The 19657-nt window shown below is 37.8% G+C and overlaps 2 protein-coding genes across 6 annotated transcripts in view; one reads left to right on the top strand and one right to left on the bottom strand.

Annotated features, from left to right (window-relative positions):
- The window catches only part of LOC129720664 (insulin-like growth factor-binding protein complex acid labile subunit), a 615650-nt gene that overhangs the window by 113206 nt on the left and 482787 nt on the right, over nt 1–19657 (top strand). The window lies entirely within an intron of this gene.
- The window catches only part of LOC129720359 (uncharacterized), a 55653-nt gene continuing 37294 nt past the window's right edge, over nt 1299–19657 (bottom strand). The window contains exons 4-5 of the mRNA XM_055671822.1: nt 9848–10199; nt 1299–1397 (exon numbers count right to left, since the gene is read on the bottom strand). Of these exons, the coding sequence (XP_055527797.1) occupies nt 1299–1397; nt 9848–10199 (451 nt within the window). The remainder of the gene's footprint in view (nt 1398–9847; nt 10200–19657) is intronic.

Below are 19657 nucleotides of genomic sequence, written 5' to 3'. Positions count from 1 at the left end.
AAAGAAGTTAATAAACTTGAGTAAGTTAGTTGTTGTTGAGCGCCTTTTGGAAAAACCGTGTTGTGTTGGAGTAATTATATTTTTTATTCGATGGAATAACTTTTGTTTATTATTGCTTCAAAAAGCTTAGGTACACAAGAAAGAATGGCTATACCTCGATAGTTGCTAATGTCGGATTTTTTACCAGATTTGAACACAGGCACTAGAAATGAGTTTTTCCAGAATTTCGGGAAGCAACCGGATCCCAGCGACATATTGAAAATCAAGAATCAAGAATGTTCAATATTGAAATAGTTGTGAAATTCAGGAAAGTTGGTGGAAAATGTATAGTCACGATCAGATTCTGAGAAAGTTGTATAATTTTGTTGAAAAAAATCAGCAAATAGACCAGAGATGTCTGCCGGGTTTTCCTCAACTTTTTCATGCAGTTGAATTTTTGAAGGAAATTTTTCAGATTTTACCTTTGATTTAACATATTTGAAAAAAAAATTTTGGGCAAGATTTGATTTCAAGCTCAGTTTTTAGTGTGAAATCTTCAACCGCGTTACTGATGTTAAGATAAGTTGTTAAAGCATCACGATTTTTAATAGTTTTGTATTTTTTATGTGCTTTTTGTTTGCGATTTTTTAAGTTTTTCATTTGTCTATTGTACCCGACTGGGTATTAGGAATTGCCATCTTCTTTTCAGTGATATTTCGCTAATAAATAAATCAGATAATATGTTATAAAAAATTTCTACAGCCGAATCGACGTTTATGTTTTAATTCATCACAGTTTGCTGACTGAAAGTCAAAAACATCTTCGAATTTATATTCATCAGGTCGTTTATTCACATGCACAAATAAAGAAAACTCTATTGCTGTATAATAAACCTCTTTTATCCATAATGGTTGTAATGAATTCGTCACACAATTTTGTCCATTTTTCACGTGATTTATTTTCTTTTTGTTAATCAAAAAGAAGTTGCAGCTCTTCATTTTTGCCAATAATTGGAAGTAAAATTCTATGGTTATCAATGTCCGGAATAAAATCAATGTTGCGTTGATTGAAACCACCGTATATTTGGAGTTTTACTTCAGGTAACAGCTTAAAAGCAAAATTTTCAACAACATGAAAAAACTTTTCAAAAACTTCTTTACGCGCATTATTTGAAGGGAAATAGACAGAGACAAATACGTGTATCTCTTTTGCTAGCTCTGCTTTCACCCAAACATGTTCGAACTCTTTAAACTGAATGGTGTCGATAAGCACTGAAATAAAGTCTACTGACACAGTTATTAAAACATCATCACCGGATTTCATTTCAGATGATTGATAGTTACGGTCATTTCTATAGACATATCGGCAACTGAAGACTTTTCCGCTGCGAACACCGACATCCTAGCTGGTTTCGGTTGCTAAAATAACAGATAATGAACAGGATAGTACATTTTTTGAATTTCGTTAATTTTGTGAGCGCCTCGCGTGCGAATAACATTTTGACAATATACAGAGATCTCGGTAGTGGTGAGGTGCTCGTGTGTAGAGCTAAACTAAACATGTGCATAAACAAGGTTATATATAAAAGTAATCAGATTTCAATCAAACACTTGGCGTGTACTGCCGAAAATGTTAAATTTGTTTCAGAACAAGCCATTGAACTTCATTCGAAATGTTAAAACACTGAAACAAAGTTGGTTGGATTAGACTTTACAGCAGCATTTCGAACTTTATCTTATGTCTGCCACCAGTCAACACGAACAAAATTTTATTGTCCCCTAGCCGCACTGCTGCAATATGCAACATGCAACAGTGTAATAACAGTTGCGTGACTTAGATTGCGCTGCATTTTTTGCTATCTGCTTCCATCCGACACTAGAAGTTTTTGTTTGTCTTCCTTCTAAGCCGTAATACGATATAACGTGTTATTGTGTTGCGTTGCTCCGAATTCCATCAGTATGATTCCACTGTTTGCTAATGCGTTCGTTTTTCGTACTTTTATATCACATACGGAATAAAATCTTTTTGTGTCTCACAAAACTGAGAAAATAGCATAACTTGTAAACGAGAATGAATCTCCTACAACACGATTGTAAAATAAACATCGCGAACAGAATGCTATCATGTGATTGGTTAGCTGTTACATCCAATTTACGTGCCCCTAGTAAATGTCGAAGTGCGCCAAAAGGCCGTAGAGTAATTGCACGTCGGGTTCGTCGCTACTTAGAGGTGGGAAAAATGGTTCACTATAGTGAGTGGATCAGAGTGGTTCCGCTCACTAAGATGAACTAGTTCTTTTTAACAGCTCACTTGCTATATTTTTTTCTGACGTATGACTAGGTCTGAGTTTTCTATACTAGATAAAATTTTGTAAAACTGAAAATGAAACTGGCAAATGTTGCGTCAGATTTCAAAAGATTATAGCAAGCGAACTACTTAATGCATCCATCTATATGTCGGTGGATAGATAAAATGTGTGACAACTGTTTGATATAATGTTTAACATTGTTGCTTTACTGCTTAATGGTGAAAATAGGTGAAAAGTTCCAAGGTCGAGCATTCTCATTCACTTTCTTCGCTATTGCCTTGCTTCCCGAGCACGGATAACAATAACATGGAAGTAATAAATTCCACTACCCATATATTTTGACACAGTTACGTGTTTTGTTCCGTTTTTCATTCTAGAGTCTGCGTCGATCCGCCTATATTGCAAACATCTACTCTAAACTCGATACAGTGACTGTGTATAGAAAATTCAACTTCATTTTTATTCGTCACACGGTAGCGAGTGGAGCCTACAGTATAGCTGTTAGAGGTACGCGACATCAGGAAAAGAGAGTGGATTACGAGTCAACTATCAGGCACTGTAGAACACTTTACCTTTATTTTGCATACGACGGCAACTGGTACCATCGTATGCTGCAGGATATTTTGTATTTCTCAATAATCATTTATACAATAAAGACCGGGGCACCAACAGAGAACGACAGTGTTGCCTATGAACAGTTTGTCACTGTAAGATATAACCCTCATTTTACGATTTTTTTTCTGCTAAACTGAGTGATTTACCGGTTCAATTGTTCCTTTGTGCCCAGTCGAACACAGTTATCGGTCCAATATCGATAACGCAAATTAGTTAATATTAGAACCAGGGTAATTTCCGTATCAGAAAAGCACAAATTTTCTCCTGGTGCTCATGACAATCACCCAATAAAATCGAAGGTCTTTTGTTTCGTTTCTCCTTCTCGAGTCTGCGTAGCCCCGCCTATATTGCAAAAATCTACGCTCAAGCTGTTAGAGGTACGCGACATTAGGAAACGAGAGCTGATTATGAGTCAGCTTTCAGGCACTGTGGAACACTTTACCCTTATTTTGCATACTGCAGCTAGAGATACCATCGTATGCTGCAGGATATTTTGCTGGCACAGCTACCGAATTGGAAAAAAATTATTATGCGCGGCTGAAGAAAATTTAACAGCACGCATTTCTAGTTGTAAATTATGAAATCGGTTCTTTCCAGAACTATGAATGGTTAAGAATAAGAGTTATGAGATTTTTCGCAACTACCGTCAACCGACGTGAGATTGTGCCAGTGGGGGTGAGATTGTGTCATCCAACTCGAGACTTGTCAGCCATCTCTGCCGGGTTAGAAGATTAGTCTTTCTTGGTTAAGTATTCGAGAAATCTTATGCAAGAAAAATTGATCTTGTGATCGCCACGTGATGGCTGTCAAACAATGGGTTTGTATGGCACAATCTCACCCCGGCTTACGTGAAATGTGTAAAAAAATTTCGCACATACTTCCTAATAATAATTTTTACAATACCGACCAGGGCATTAGAGGAGAACGACAGTTTCGCCTATAAACAGTTTGTCGCAGCAAGATATAACTCTCATTTTAAAAATTTCCCCTGCGAAATTTAGTGATTTAGAAGTACCTTTGCAGCACAAATCGAAATTTCTTTATAAAGTTAGCATAAATAAGGTTTTAACTTGTACAACGTACTCATAATATGTGCAAAATAGGCTTTTCGCTTGAAGTAAGGGGTGAGTTACCGCTCTTTTAAAAAAGCGGTAGATCACTCACTTACCATTGAAGAACCAGCTCTTTAGATCAGTTCATGATCGCGGGGTCGTCAGACATTCAATCAGTTTGGAGTGAATTACTTTTTCTACAAGCATCGTAGTGCTTTACGGTCTTCAAAAGAGTTTTTCCGAGGAAAAACTCCTACACATTTAATGTATCGATTTATTTTTAGGAGCCAGCTGGAAATCTCTAGAGAATAAGTTTTGTAAAAGTGGATTTTCCCATATCAAATTGTATGGAAACTTTAAAAATCGGGCGCAAAAATATAGTTCAACCGATCGATCTGAAAATTTACACAGCTTTTATAAGACCCATAGAGCGCAAAAGTGCATGGGAGCTAACATTTATTTTTTGTCCCACCCTAATGGGTAGGAAAATACCCCTGTGGGTACTTACCCACACTGAATTAAAGGATAAAACCGAAAAAAATATGTTCTACGTTCGAAACTTAAAATTGCCGTGCACATGTGCGAGTGACCGCTTTTTAATATTTATCGTTGAGCGAGAGTTTATAAAGCCACAGATTTCATGCATTACCAAGCGATTGGCTATCAATCAAAATTCAGATTACTCTTGTGCATTTTTTTTTCATTGGTCAAAAAGTGAGACTTCCAGTACTGTAAGTGAAGCCTTACCAGCAGTTCGCTTAAGTTTAAATTTTGGATGGAGACTTTTTTCGAGGAGACAAAACTGCTGAGACTTAACGTTTGCATTAAAAAAAAACGGCACAAAAGTTGTCGATTTTTCATGGTTTCACCTTTACACGCACTAACAAAACATCCCATGCAGCATTAATTATAGTAACCCATGAGTCAGCAGAAAATAATTAACTCGAACTCTAACCGCGATGGCAAAAACAGTGAAACTTCTTCATTCAGAAGTGTGCAAGATCAAAGAACGGTACCTCGCCGCGTCAAGAACGGATGGCGAACATGGATGGCAACGACTGGCAGGGCACTTCGTATTTTACTTCCGCCACGAAGGAACTGAGCTCCGAGGTGAAGTTCATTCACCACTCCAAGTTCCCTAAGATGGTGCTGCTGTGGCTGGCAACCAGCGAGAAGGGTTAAGCCGCTGAAAGTGCTGCATTTTCTAAGCAAAACGTGATTTTCAAAAATTGTCTATCGTTGTCATTCAATTTTTAAATCACGGATTAAACTGCTCGGAATCTGCTCGAAATCGCTACAATGACAGTTCGCCCTAGCAACGGGTGATTTTCGGAAAAAATACTACAAGGTATACAGCCCTAGGGGTTGTATGAAATGGTGACGTAGGACTAAGTGTATATATTATATGCTGCGATAAACTGTTCATAGGCAACACTACCGTTTATCTTTGGTGCACCCTGGTCGTTATTTTAAGAATGATTATTGAGAAATAGATGAACAATTCACTCTAGGAGTAGTTGTGAAAATTCTCATAGCTCTTATCTTCAAGTATTCATAGTTCTAAAGAGAACCGATTCCATAATTTTTACCTCGAAATATGTGCTTTAGAACGCTGATGATCGCACCACCACCGGTCGTATTGAATATTTTGTTGGCCGCGCATAAAATTTGCTCTTCGCTGTGCCGTCTAGTATCTGTGCCAGCAAAATATCCTGCAGCGTACGATGGTAACTGCTGCTGCCGTATGCAAAATAAAGTTAACATGATCCGCGCAGCCTGGAAGTTGACTCGTGTGCAGCTCTCGTTTCTCAATGTCGCGTACCTCTAACAGCTATACTCTACCCGCTATTTTGTGACAAACTAGACTAAAGCTGAATTTTCTACACGCAGTCTTTTTTATCGAGTTCAGCGTAGATTTTTGCCATCAGGGCGTGGCCACACAGCTTGGAGAAAAAGGAACAAACCAAAACACTTTGTTGAGTCAAAATATGTAGGCAGTGGAGTTTATTTCGTCCATGTTATTGTTATCTGTGCTTGGGAAGCAAGCCAATAACGAGGGAAATGTATGAGAAAGCTTGAACTTGGAACTTTTTACCTTTTTCCACCATTAAGCAGTAAAGCAACAATGTTGAACATTATATCAAAAAATTGTTACACATTTAATCTATCCACCGTCATATAACTGACTAAGATGCATCAAGTCGTTCACTTGCTATAATCGTTTGAAATCTGACGCAACATTTGCCAGTTTCATTTTCAATTTCACAAAGTGTAATCTAGTATAGAAAACAAAGTCGTAGTCCTACGTCAAAAACCGATTTGCCTGAGCCGATTATTCAAAGTCTGAAAGATCGATTCAAAAGACCATCTTACTGACCTCAAAATACCGATTCTGAAAATCGGATTGACCATGCTTATTGTTACCATTACCTGCAGAAGAATCGATTGAGCAAAACATCCTAAAAAAAACCAATTAATCGTTCTGAAAAAAAACGATCTTGCAAAAACCGGATCGATCTCGCTCATTGCTAGTGCGTGCATATCCCAACTGCAGCGATTTGGAGCGATTTTCATTTTTCATTTCGAAATCGAAGGACAATGATATAAAATTTAAAAAAATCACGTTTTGTTCAGAAAATTACACTCTTTTACACTCTTTTATATAAAAATCAGAAGTCCGTATATCAGTAATCAGCTAAACAACCCAATTTATAGTAAGAAGTGCCTATCGGAAGTTGCGTCGTTCATTAAGAAATTCTCGGCAGTCGGTCCACTACTCGAAGTAATCATTAGAGGAGATGGAGCGTCCCCTAGTTAGCCCCATCTAGAGTTTGTGGGCAAAACTCAAGCGTAAGTTCTACTCCATCAGTTTTGTCGCGAAAATTGATAAATAAAACGAAGAAAGAACCCAAAAACACGCTTGTTTTCGTCCACCACGGCGATTGCTCCGGTTAACCGCCGGAAAGCCACTCATAAACCTTCCCTATTCCTTACTACCCACTCGGGAAAATTGTGTGACGCCGGCCCTGCATGAACGGATTGCCCACCTCTAACTACGTCCGCTCACGGGAAAACTCATTTAAGTCTCTAAAAAAGTTATCTTTGCTAGCGGCAACAAAGTTCACAGGAATTATTACTGACACAATTTTTAACGGTAATTCAAACATAAATGTATTATGTTTTCAATAACAACAATGATAATTTTTGTCGTGACAGCTTATCTTGGTAAAATAAATCGGATAAAAATAACAGTGAAAATAGAATATAATTTAAAAATGTAAAGCAATGTGACAAAATACAGATTATATGTCATTGATTTATAAGTGATACTTCTGCGCACAGTAGAAGTGAGGCTTGTTACGAAGACTGTACACATCCGTATGGGTTAACCGGAAGACATCAACTGTTAAAATTGGCGCAGCACGAATGTGAATTTTTATCATTTGCATTCCTTGGTTGTTGCTTTCACGGTCGCCATTATGACAGATGAGGTTGGTTTTTGCCAAATTTTTGGTTATGTACCAAACAAGCTTTCAAAATTTTCAGTTATTCGCCAATAAGCCAGATTTTTGTGGTTTATCTCGTTCAAATTAAAAGCAATATTTTGCACCTGTTAATAGTGTATCAAGAAAATTAGAAATTGTCACACAAAACAAATATTACCAGGCTTTTATTTTGCATTTTTTCAGATTTCAGTTGAAATCAAGTAGCAACTCTTGGGATATAGTTACCTACTAAATATGCTTGCTGGTTTTTACTAGAATCGCTTGCCAGTGTTATTAGACCTACTTTTTCAACCGAGGAAATAGGAAACAGTCAATCGAGGCTAAATCTCCCGAATACGGAGGCTGGGGAATCAGGTCGCAGCGCAATTACTTTGATTAATCGGTCGTATCGCGAGTGAAATGAGCAGGAAAGTTGTCTTGGTGAAAGAGCATGTTTTTTTCAAGCCATATGTTACCGTTTTTCCTTGATTTCAATATCCGATCGATCTAATAATGTACAATGATATTGTTAATTGATTGTTTTATCAACATAGTCCATGACTAAAAAATTAGCTTCAACTTCAATGAGAATTCAAGAGATTTTTATAAACTTTTTTTCCTGTATATTACCCAAAATATCAACAGATTTTGCCAAAAAACTAAAGGTTTCAGCTTCAATGACCTGGTTTGCTTCAGTTATTGTCATTTTATCTCCGTTGCTATGAGCGTGATTCTCTTCTCACTAGAGCAAAATTGTTTCCCGTGAAAACGAAAAAAGAGAATGACACCGCATTAATCAACCTCATTCACCCTACCGCGAGTGAACCGTCAAACTACGGTTCAAGTGACCACACGATACAGCAGCAACGACTGCAGTGCAGCAGCGTATTGTCAAATCGTTCTTATTGCTCCGGAAAAAATGTCTATGTCATTCTTTTTCACATACTGCTTAATTTATGAGGAAACGATGCAAATCAGAGTTTGTGCGAAAAAGTGAAACTCGGTCGCTCATGTGTATCGCAAAAAATGGCACAATACAACAAGTGGGAAGTAGAGCCTCACTCAACACTGGACAGAACATGGCGGAATTAGTGCATCAAGCGTAGTGCCTTTATGCAGTCTTTTTTTTTTTTAATTTTTTTGTGCTTCCTTATTGAATCCCCCCGAGATGAAACGATTGTATCATGAGGATATCATGAGAACTGCAGTGTTTTATTTAGTCAAATTGACCTATTTTAAAATATTTGACTGCTAGGAAAGTTGTATATACATATCATTCATTTCTAAACGTCAGCAAACACATACCGGCTGCTAGCCTGCATCAACAGTTGCAATAATGCAGATCCCACTGCTATCCGTGTTCGGGTTTCTGCTCGCTCGCTCCGAACGCTTGCAGCTGTTTTCATTGAAAGTTGCACTCGGAAAACTCATATATGAACTGCAAACAATCGCACAGAATAACAATTCAACCAATTTTCGGAACATGGTCTTTGTTTATGGTGCCTCAATTTCACTCACCGGCTCTAAAGAGCAGAAGCGTGTCCGAAAATAACCCTCAAGCTACAATATTCTACAGTGCTGTGTGAGGTGAGACTGTACTGGGACTAAATATTTTCAGCTTATTCTGTGGCAACCAATAACTAAAACTGTTCTCGTGTGATTTGAACTAAATGCTTTTGGATCGAGAAATGATGAACAATAGAGTTATGGATTATTGACAGAAAAGAAAACGTTTTGGTGCTCGAGCGATGTACAAAACTCAACCCGTCTACACCAAACTCGGCAGAACAAGGAGTCCTAATCCAATTCGAGTATCGCAACAGCAACTCTCTCATCCAGGTCGTGAATAACAAAGCCGCCTTCAATTAGTGCAATCTTCATCATAACGCTTCACCTTTCATACAGTTGCAAAGCGAAGTTTGTGGATTGATTGGTTTCAATTTCCCACTGAACCCCCCGAGCAGCATTCAAACCATTCGGCGTTCGTTTGCCTACGCCGACGGGACACGAAATGGGTGCAACCTCGAGCTGCACGAAGCAATTGCTCCAGTTGCAGGGAATATCCATCGATCCATCCATCCCACAAACAGCAACAGCTTCGGCATTAACAACATCATAGGTCCACATTTCAGTTAGAAGCAATCGTTTACTTCTCTATTATTCAATTAGTTTTCTATTGAATGGAATTGATTTTCTTCGCCCCACCGTGGGCTCGCCTGCGCTGCGAGCCAGCCGTGTTCCAATTTCCAATGGTTGGCCCGTCTAGGCTTTATTATTCGATACCTTACCTCAGTATCGATTCGCATCGATCTCTACTAGAAAAATAGTTGCTTCTTTTTAGGTATTTTTGCCTAACATAAAACTAACGATTCTGAAAGTACTTCCAACAGAAACCTGTTGATACTTACCCACCGGTGACCCACCGTGCGGCGTCGTGTTGTTGTTAGTGCGGCTGCTGTTGCGCTGCTGATGATTCTGCTGTCGATGCCCGGGATCGGGGAAGACCGAAGAAAACGATCAATTTCATTCAATTTAGCATTTAACTGTAAACGAGCAAATCGTGCCCGGCTCCTATCGCAGCCACCAAGCCGCCGCGGTGTTCTCGATCGATCGACGACAAAGGGCGACCCACCCGTTTCTCCTGCCCTGCCGTCGTTGATCGGACCTAGACCACGGACCAGGGTTGTTGATTCAATTGGTGTGCGGGAATTGTGCAACGAGAAATATTGCCACAGAAACAGGGTGACATTTTCACTGATCCTAGGTGGCTACCACAATCTATCCATCCAACTTTCCTCCCCCTCTGAGCCGAGAGATTCCGTTGCCCTGTCCGATGGTGCCGGTATGAAACCGAGGCGAACTGGATTGAGGTTGAGTTCCTAAATAAAACCGAGAAATCTCAATTTACGGTTGGGCGAAAGCTTAATATCAGTAGCAAACGAGCTGCACACAGAGCGTTCCAGCGAGTGAATTTCTTTCATTAGTTTGCAATTAAATTGACTTAGCAGTGGCGAGTTGGTGCAGCGGAAATTGATTCATTGCAGCATCGTTTGTTGTTGTTTTTTAGCTGGCTTAAACCTTTTGTTGTGGCACGAAGACGACGAAAAATGCTTTTATATTGTCATTAATCTGATTTATGTTCGAAAGGTTTTCTGGAGCGAATGCTGGAAAAAGTGATAATTAATATCAATATTCTGTATGATTCCACCGAAGACTGACGTGATTTCAATGATGAATGATGAATATTGCAATTGATATGAATTCCCCGATGGAGACTTATTGGTAGTCGTTTCAATCAACGAACATATTAATTCCGAGTTTACATACGTAATTATCAATCTGAAAAAATATTTTTGGAGTAAGTCTGATCCACTTTTTCTCGTTAACTACAAGCAGTTATTGATACTAACTGTGTTGCAAATTGAAGTTCAATCTACGCTCAATCCGTTTTTTATTATTCCTCGTTTCAATATCTGATGCACAGTTTTAGAATGTACAGTTGAGTTGTCTAGGGATGCTACACAGCATTACCCACGGGAAATGGGTACAATGTTCTGATCGATATAATGTATTATGAATCGAACTAATGCATCAGACAAAGAAGTCCGCATTGCATTCATTTTTAATTACTTGTATCGTGTGATTTAACGTTTGCAGTTTCAATACGGATTCTGTTCTGAGTGCTTTTGTGAAACTGAGAATTGATGATAAAGTTTATTTATCTATCAGAAATATATGATTTTAATCTTCTATCAGATGGATTTTCTGCTTAGAGAAAAAAAAACAATTTTTGGGTTGCATCACGGCAATTCACAGGTATGGACCCCGCTGCGATCAGCAATTTTGACAGTGTGTTTTTCTATTTTTGCAGTGTCACTTGTTGAAAAGCTCCCTGCTTGGTATGATAGTGCCTGTTTTCGCCAAACTTACTATTCTTTGATATCCTTTATCGACCTTATCATCACCTCCAGCAGGTTTTCGGAAGGTATAAACGTGCTATGAGTCGATGTAATTTTAGAAGGTTTAGAACCGGATTAAATGAAAACTTGAATTAGCTGTGCTATGTTTTCGATAGTTCAGAAATTATATATTTTCTTGATAAAAAAGTTTCACATATTTTAATGTGGAGAAGAATTACAATACAAAATTGTAAAACAGATATTGTCAGAAGAAAATTTAAAAAATATACTATATTTCATACATGTAAGTTTATTCTGTGGGCTCTCAACGCACTTTTAAGGCGGTTGAAAAGCTACAATCTTTCTTTTCTTCTTAAGTTTGAGCTCTAGGGCAAATTTTTGTTCGTTTTCGACAACCAGTGTAATCGTCACCGATCGAAACCGTCATCACCAAACGCGCTACTAAAAAGTGTACCATCTTTCTCAGGACGACTAAATTTCCTGAATGAAGATAAACGTTTTGTCTCTTAGGAACTCTGCATCATTAGCAGATTGTAGCCGTCCTCGATCAAAATTAAATGTTGTATATAATCTTACCAGCTGGTCTCGTGGTACGATGCTGGCCTAATAAGCCAGTCGTCGTATGTTCCAGTCCCGGCTCGGGAGAGACTGTTAGTATTAGTAGGATCGTAGCGCTAGCCCCGCAATTGTCCTGTACACTTAATAGTCGGCTGCGAAGTCTGTGTATAGTGAAACAGAAGGTCGAGCTCCGATACGGAAGGTAGCACCAAGGCTTTGCTTTTTTATATAATCTCAACTATTTTTGTGCACAGTTTCGACGTTTGATGAACAGTACCATTATGCGTATTTGTTTTTGAGATGAGGTCATATATTGCGTTGTATCTTTTTGCTTAGGTTTATACTGATGTCCATGTCTTCAAGTCGCGAAGCGATCAATTTACATAAGGAAATGATGCTGTAATGATAAACCTATGTTCTTCACAGCGCTTGTTGCAAATTTTATTGTCTTTATAATGTAAGGGAGGCAAATATTACCCCGTTATAACTCTTTAAATGTTATATAAAGTTATTAACGGTGTAACTATAAAATGACCCTTCATTTCACTGCGTCGTAACATTTGAAACTAGTATTTGAAGTCATTCATAAAACATTTTCACAATTCCGCAGAAAAATTTGGGTCTCTAAAATAAAAGGGAATGAATTGCTTTCAATTACACTATCACGCGGAGGTGCTTTTGATTTAGAGAAAATGAATTAGCAAAATTGAAAACTGAGCATGAGCATGATCAAAAGAATAAAACAAAAAGCTGAGCGTCGGGATGCGGTATATTTTTCCAAATCTGTATCATATTTCCAGTTCGCTTATTTTTCGCTTTCCCTACTGCACACGTTGTCTGCTTAATAAACTGAGCGATAAACTTGCAAGAATTTCTACAGCAAACGAAGTAAACAGTAGAAACGTGAAAATTGAATTTAAAATGACAACTGGAATTGAATCCTCATCAATCAGGCCGTTACAAATTTTATTTTCATTTTATGTCCCCCCCCCCTCCTTCAAAAATCTTGAATATTGGAACGGGAAGAAAAAAAAGCTCAAACCGTTTTGTTCATTTCATTGGTTTTCCGACAGCATAAATGTTTAATATAGCAACAAACAAGTCAGGTGATAGCGAGAGTGTCGTCGAAAGGCAAGCGAAATAAATAATAATAATAATAAAGTGTTATTGCCTTCCAGCTGGTCTTGAGGTACGATGCTGGCCTAACAAGCCAGTCGTCGTGGGTTCGAGTCCCGGCTCGGGAGAGACTGTTGGTGTCAGTATGATCGTAGCGCTAGCCCCACAATTGTCATGTACATTGAACAGTTGGCTGCGAAGTCTGTGTAGAATAAACAGAAGGTCAAGTTCCGATACGGGATGTAGCACCAAGGCTTTGCTTTTTAAAGTGTTATTTTTCAACATTTATTTGAGTACAAGTTACAAACGTCATAACTTGCACGCAAACTTTGATCAAAGATATTTCTTTTTTTTTCGTCTCGGTGTTATTTATTTTTTGCCACCCCCTCTGCTAACTTTGATAACCTTGGACATAAAAAGAATTCGAAATTTGTATCAGCCTTATTTGAAAAAAAATCAAAGATCAATCGCTATCGCTATCTTTTGTTTACCACGACGTCATGTAATTGCTGTTTGGTCCAAGTTGCTGTTACGATACATCTTGGTTACTGAAATTCGACAAAGCAACATTTACCATATTGTTATCAAATTTCATTCACATGTTCATACACATTGCTATTTCATTCGTTAAACTTGTGTTGAAACAACGAAAAAGTTGCAATTGGCTCCGCCTCCTGCGCTTTTCTGGTCATTGTATAAGAAACTGAAATGTAGTTGCAACTTAGTTTTGCGTAAGAATTTGTTGCTGTGATGCAAAAATTTCATAATCGAAACAAATTTTGCTGCTTGGGATATTTCGAATACCTACTTACCACAATGTGTGAGAATTTTCATCATATAGACCTGCGAAAATTTAAGTTGAAATTCAACTCAGTTTGGAAGGAGACAGCCAATCCTCGAGATCCCTTTGATTTTGCATTATGTAGCTGAGATGAGCGTAATGGACTGTGTTCTTACAAAAATTTCTAGAATAAACAGCGACAAACCAATGATAAATCAGATAGGTAACCTCTATTCAAATGGATTCAAGGCACATCAAGAAGATATTTTTATATTTATGAATTTTTGTATTTCGTAGTTTTATGAGATTTCTGTTATCTTCTCCTTTGTGGTAGGAGAATGTTGATGTTAATGAAAATATAAATATTTAACTTTTCACGACAGTTCTCCAAAGAACTGCTGACGCTTAACAGAAATTTCCTGAAATAGTAAAATTAGGCGTAATAATTTTCAGCGAAATAGTCCAAAGTTTAAATTTTGTCTGCACTACCCCTATCAATTTCTTAGGAATCATTTTTCTGCATCCTAATGCCACTTGGTTTGACATAATATTTATTTGTTAGCGTCGCTTGTTTACCAGCAACTGAGTGTCATCATTTTGGGGTTCGAAACGACATCAGACGCCAACTTTCGGTTTCGTTATCCCGGTTCTGGAAATACTAAAATTGGGGAGATTCGAATATTCTCTTCAGCTCTTTACAGCTATACAAAAATCGAAAGTCACTAGCTTGAATGGCATCCAACATAAATTTGTATAAATATTATTACTAAGGAGTATATCACTTTTTCCTATTTTTACAAAAATAATAATAATCAGGAATCGGAAATCGCCCATTTTTTCTCAAAATGATGTCAGGCATCAATTCTTGGTCTACTACTGGGGATCAGGCTTATCATTCTTTCAAATACGTGGAAAGAACAGTGTAAATATTTATCTCTTACTGCTCCCGGCATAAGTGCTGTGTGTAGCATTTTTATGGACCAATTATTTTTATTCTGCTTAGAGCTGTGTTTCTGCCGATCGCAGAAAGAAATATACACTAGCTGCTTATAGCACAACTGAATCACTCGGGCGAATCACTCTAGTGAGAATACTCATAGGCACCTACATACGATTTGCTGATCTCTTGAAGCGGGTGTGTATTGTAAGATATTCTCCTACACGGTAGTGATTTTCTGAGGAGAAATGACAAGCCTGCTGGGGACTATTGGAGAATCTTATCGATTTTACCCTGCTTTCTAGAAAACAAAAGTAACCATGTTAAATTTGGAAATGTCGTCAGACATTAATATTTGCTCCAGCAACTTCACCCCGATACCTGAAATATCAATACTGCAATTATTTCTTACTTTAAATTTAAGTTGTCAACAACTTCTAACCTTCCGTTGTTGTGTCGCACTTGCAAGCACGACGCAGACTGACTTTGGTCTCGATCACACAGGTCTATAAGAGTTATCAGCATCAGCTGACTCTTCTGTGTGTGATAAAAATAACGCTTGCACAGCAGTGTGTGTAGTTAGGGATGAGCAATAGAATAAGTCGGCAGTGGAATGTGATACGATATAGATTGTGGAGCAGTACCACCGTCCCCCGTAGTTTAATTGATCAAAACACCATGCCGGAGACAGGGAGATTGCGGGTTCTAGTCCCGTCGGAATGCGGTATATATTTTCAAATCTGTATCATATTTCCAGTTCGCTTATTTTTCGCTCTCCCTACTTCACATACTGTCTGCTTAATGAACTTGCGTGTTAACGGGTAAAAGCCGTTGTTAAAAATAGAAATTTAGTTCGAAAAACTTCTAATCTATTTTCAAAAATGTTAAATCTTGTACCCAAGTAACCAAAAGTTCGGATAAAAGTAGAATTCATAGACTAATCAGCCAATCTAACGATCATGAATAGAATTCTTTTCACACTCTCAATTTTTAAGTAACTAACCGTACTTTCAAGTTCGCATTTGTTGAATAAACTTCGAGTAGCATGCAAAGCAGCTTCTAAACCGAACTAGCAAGTTCACATTAAGTTCGGTTAGGTCGCTGAACAGACCGCTATTCAGCTTGAAAAGAAAACTTCAAAATACTTAAAATAAAAATCAATTTGCATTTTTTCAATTTCCTCATTCATCATTCGTGTTGCTTCAATCCCATGATAATCATTTACTGAAGAAATTTAGATCAGAAGAATAATGTCTGGCTCCATTTATTATTAAATTTCATAATTTTTTTTGCAACTTACTACACAAGCTTCGAACTCGAGTCCTCCCTCTTTGAAGCCTAGATTCATACCACTCCGTTCCCGCTAGATGATATCAGCATCGATTTTACTCGATGTGCTGATTTCTCTTCATTACCTACACGTTCATAGCTAGAAATATACCGGGTCTCTCTTTCAGCTTGAAAGTTCAGATGAAGTACAAGCGGAACCTCATGCGAACTAGGAAGATCAAAAAAGGCTGACGCGGAACTTTTTCTGAACTTTCAAGTTCAGAATAAGTACACGTAGAGCGCAATGTGAACTTAAGTTTGACAGTTTTCTAGTTTGTTTTGATTTTGCTGCAGTTCGTTGGTAATGTAATTGAAAAAGGTTGTGTACGCAATATTTTCCTTCCAAACGTTTATTAAATATTTGTTCTGGTAAGCAGTATACACAAAATATGATAAATATTCAAAATCGATAAAAACTTTTTCGGTCAATAGATATGCTGTGTGCCGCAGTCGAAACGACCAACACGAAATGGATTCGGACCTCCAAAACCAGCAACATCATGCAGTGGCCTCACATAAAAGCAGGCAAGATTTGGGCAAATTGCTCAGGGATGAAAGAAAGCATCACGCGCAAACAAGTGTCTAATGGGAATTCACAGTTTACATCCGGTTCATTTTTTCTTTTGCCCTGCAAACTCCTGGGTACCTGGGTACCTGGGTACCTATTGGAATCATAGCTTTGTTTTCTTTTTGCCATTAATTTAGACAATAAAGTTCCGATGACAATAAAATGAACCATATTTCTTCATTGTTTTTGAAAAACTTATTTTTTATCACTAATCCTGAAGACGACATAGACTTCTCCTGAACTTTCGTGCTGATTAAAGGTACGGATAAAATGCTAACCGAACTTAAATTTCCGGCGGCTTTGGGGTTCACGTGTGAACTTTATGTGAACTTCTAGGTTTCAATGAAGGGGAGTAAGCAACTTCTCCTGAACCTTCGTGCTGATTAGAAGTACGGATAAAATGCTAAACGAACTTCAATTCTAAGGGTTTTGAAGTTCACGTGTGAACTTTATGTGAACTCTAAGGTTCCAATGAAGAGTAGTAAGCAGCTTCTACTGAACTTTCGTGCTGATTAGAAGTACGAATAAAATGTTAACCGAATTTTAATTTCCGGGTGTTTTGAAGTTCACGTGTGTACTTTATATGAATTTTAAGGTTCCAATAAAGGGGAACAAGCAGCTTCTTATGAACTTTCAAGTTGCTTCCAGGTGTTGACGGTACTTTATTTAGAATGAAGTTCGGTTTGTGAATAATGTGTCTTGTTGTTCAGCAAGAAAGTTCCGCGGAACCAAATCCGAACCTTATGTGAACTTTTAAGTTCATTTGTTAAGTGAAATTCGAACTTCTGGTTGCTTGGGTATTCCTGCGCCGAATTCCACCAAACATTGCATATGTGTTCTTTGCACAAAGAAGGTGGTCATAGAAATATTCGGAAATGGAAGATGTAATCGCTTAAGAAGAAGGGACTCTTAATTGATTTGATTCAAGATTTTTAACCTACTATAAAAACTCGATGATTTTCAGGCCTTTGGCAATGTCTAAACGCCAAAAATTGATTTCTAACCGATGTTCGACGCCTCTTTTGAGTCTAAGATGGCGAATTTATCCTTTTAAAAAATTGATTGTATATCCTGTACCACGGGTATTCTCGGAGTCGGAATGACGTTAAAAGATCAAATATTGATGTTCAACGTAATGTTTAAATTGCCATGGTTATATTGAGTAAACTGTTCAAAAACCATTTATTGTTGTTATTTCCGGAAGTAGGAAGACGTATAGAAACTATTAATCGAATTTTGACGACATTTTTAAATTCAATGTGGTTACTTTCGTATTCAGGAAATTCGTGAAAACCGATAAAATTTATTCCAATATGCGCTTTTATTGTAATGGGATATCGGATGTCGGATGCCATAGTTCGATGTCTAATACCATTTTTGGATTCTAGATTGGAACTTATGTTTGCAGAGAGTTGTGAAAAGCCAACGAAAATATTTGTAAATCATAAAAAATAATATTAATGTTTTCAGAGTCCATATGTACGCCCTTAAACCGGAAACTAGAGTTTTATGACATTTTAAGGCTCGAGATAAGGTCTTCCGGTTTTAAGAAAGCCAAATATGCGCTACACCATTTGTACCAAATACTGTTTATTAGTTTAGTAATATCAATGCGGTTGATGATGTACAGGGTGTTTAAAGAGTTCGAATACACTTTAAAAATGTGTCAAAAAATGAAATCGCAAGATAATCTTTTCAAAGTTCCCTTTTTCTTTTTTGAAGAAATTTTTATTGAGAATCTCTGCGACATATTAGTTAAGAGTACAACCGTTTTGACTTACGTATCTAGTCCAGCGAAATCTTGTCACAGATCCTAAAAATGAGCTTCCTTAATTGGTCCATAATGCTCTATTCATATTCACTTTGCCTGACCAGCATGTACGACCATATTTTAAATCAATCAAATTCTCCCGAAATCAAGCTTGGAGGATATCCGTCATGTGGGCCTGTGCGTCCTGTTGAAAAACGTAATGATCCTTACCGTAGAGGTCCCGAAGTGCTGAGGCTATAACCTTCTCCAGAATCTCGGTCTTACAGTATGCGGTGTTGATCCAATACGGCCCTCCAAACTATCACCGATGCGGTACTCTGGAACTGCAGGCTGTTTATTTAGGACGGGGGATGCTGAACACGGTCCACGTTCACAGCCGATCATTTTGGACATTGTGTAGTCGTTGAAAAACAAAGAGAAAACGCGAACTCCGTCAAAGCCATATCGGAGTGTAATACCAAAGTTTTGTTTTGTTTCGCTTTGATGAAAAGCGATAAATTTCAGTAATAACTCGCTATCGGTTGTCTCTTTTATTTGGATACGGTAACCTTGAAGAGGGACGGCCTATTTTTTCCTGTGTGGACTCATCACTGCGACCAGAAACATTTGATCTATTGTTCTCTGTACTCCGAACTTTATGTTATTGGCTATTGAAGTAAGTATACGCTTATCATTTATATCGATGCTTGTGTGTGAGATTTAGCCTTCCGTTTCAAGCTTACTGCTCTACTATATCGAGCCTCTTTCCATCCTACCAATATCACCTAATTAACAATTCCCTGAAGAGAACTATCATGCTTTACTCAGTCCAGTTTTATTATAAAGGGACTTTTTTCAGTGTGAAGGAAGGGTACGTGGTGAGGGGCTTGAGGATAAACCGATGGTAAAGTTCTGTGACAACCATATTGCCTGATTCTACTAAGATTCGAACACACGACCACCCGCTTGTCAAAAAGGACTCTGTAACTTTGTGGCTACGAAATTTCACTCATTTTAAGAACGAGATTATTTCAAAAATAATTATTTTTATCACTTATTAAAATAATTTTAAACCATCACTATTAGCCACATTCAGATGACTTACCGGAAAATACTTCAATGAAATGATTTATGGGTGCTAAAAAGTACCGTTGATGTGTCATAATAGTGTCACTGGAAAAGTTTGTGTAATATCTCGCCATTGCTGATGGCAAATAACGTGAGACCAGAGCTGCGAATTTTCACTGTCCGCATCAGAA

This window comes from Wyeomyia smithii, chromosome 2, assembly GCF_029784165.1.
Source record: "Wyeomyia smithii strain HCP4-BCI-WySm-NY-G18 chromosome 2, ASM2978416v1, whole genome shotgun sequence".
In the NCBI taxonomy this organism is placed as follows: Eukaryota; Metazoa; Arthropoda; class Insecta; order Diptera; family Culicidae; genus Wyeomyia; species Wyeomyia smithii.
The sequence above is the reverse complement of the archived record's forward strand: the minus strand, read 5'-3'. Positions and strand labels throughout refer to the sequence as shown.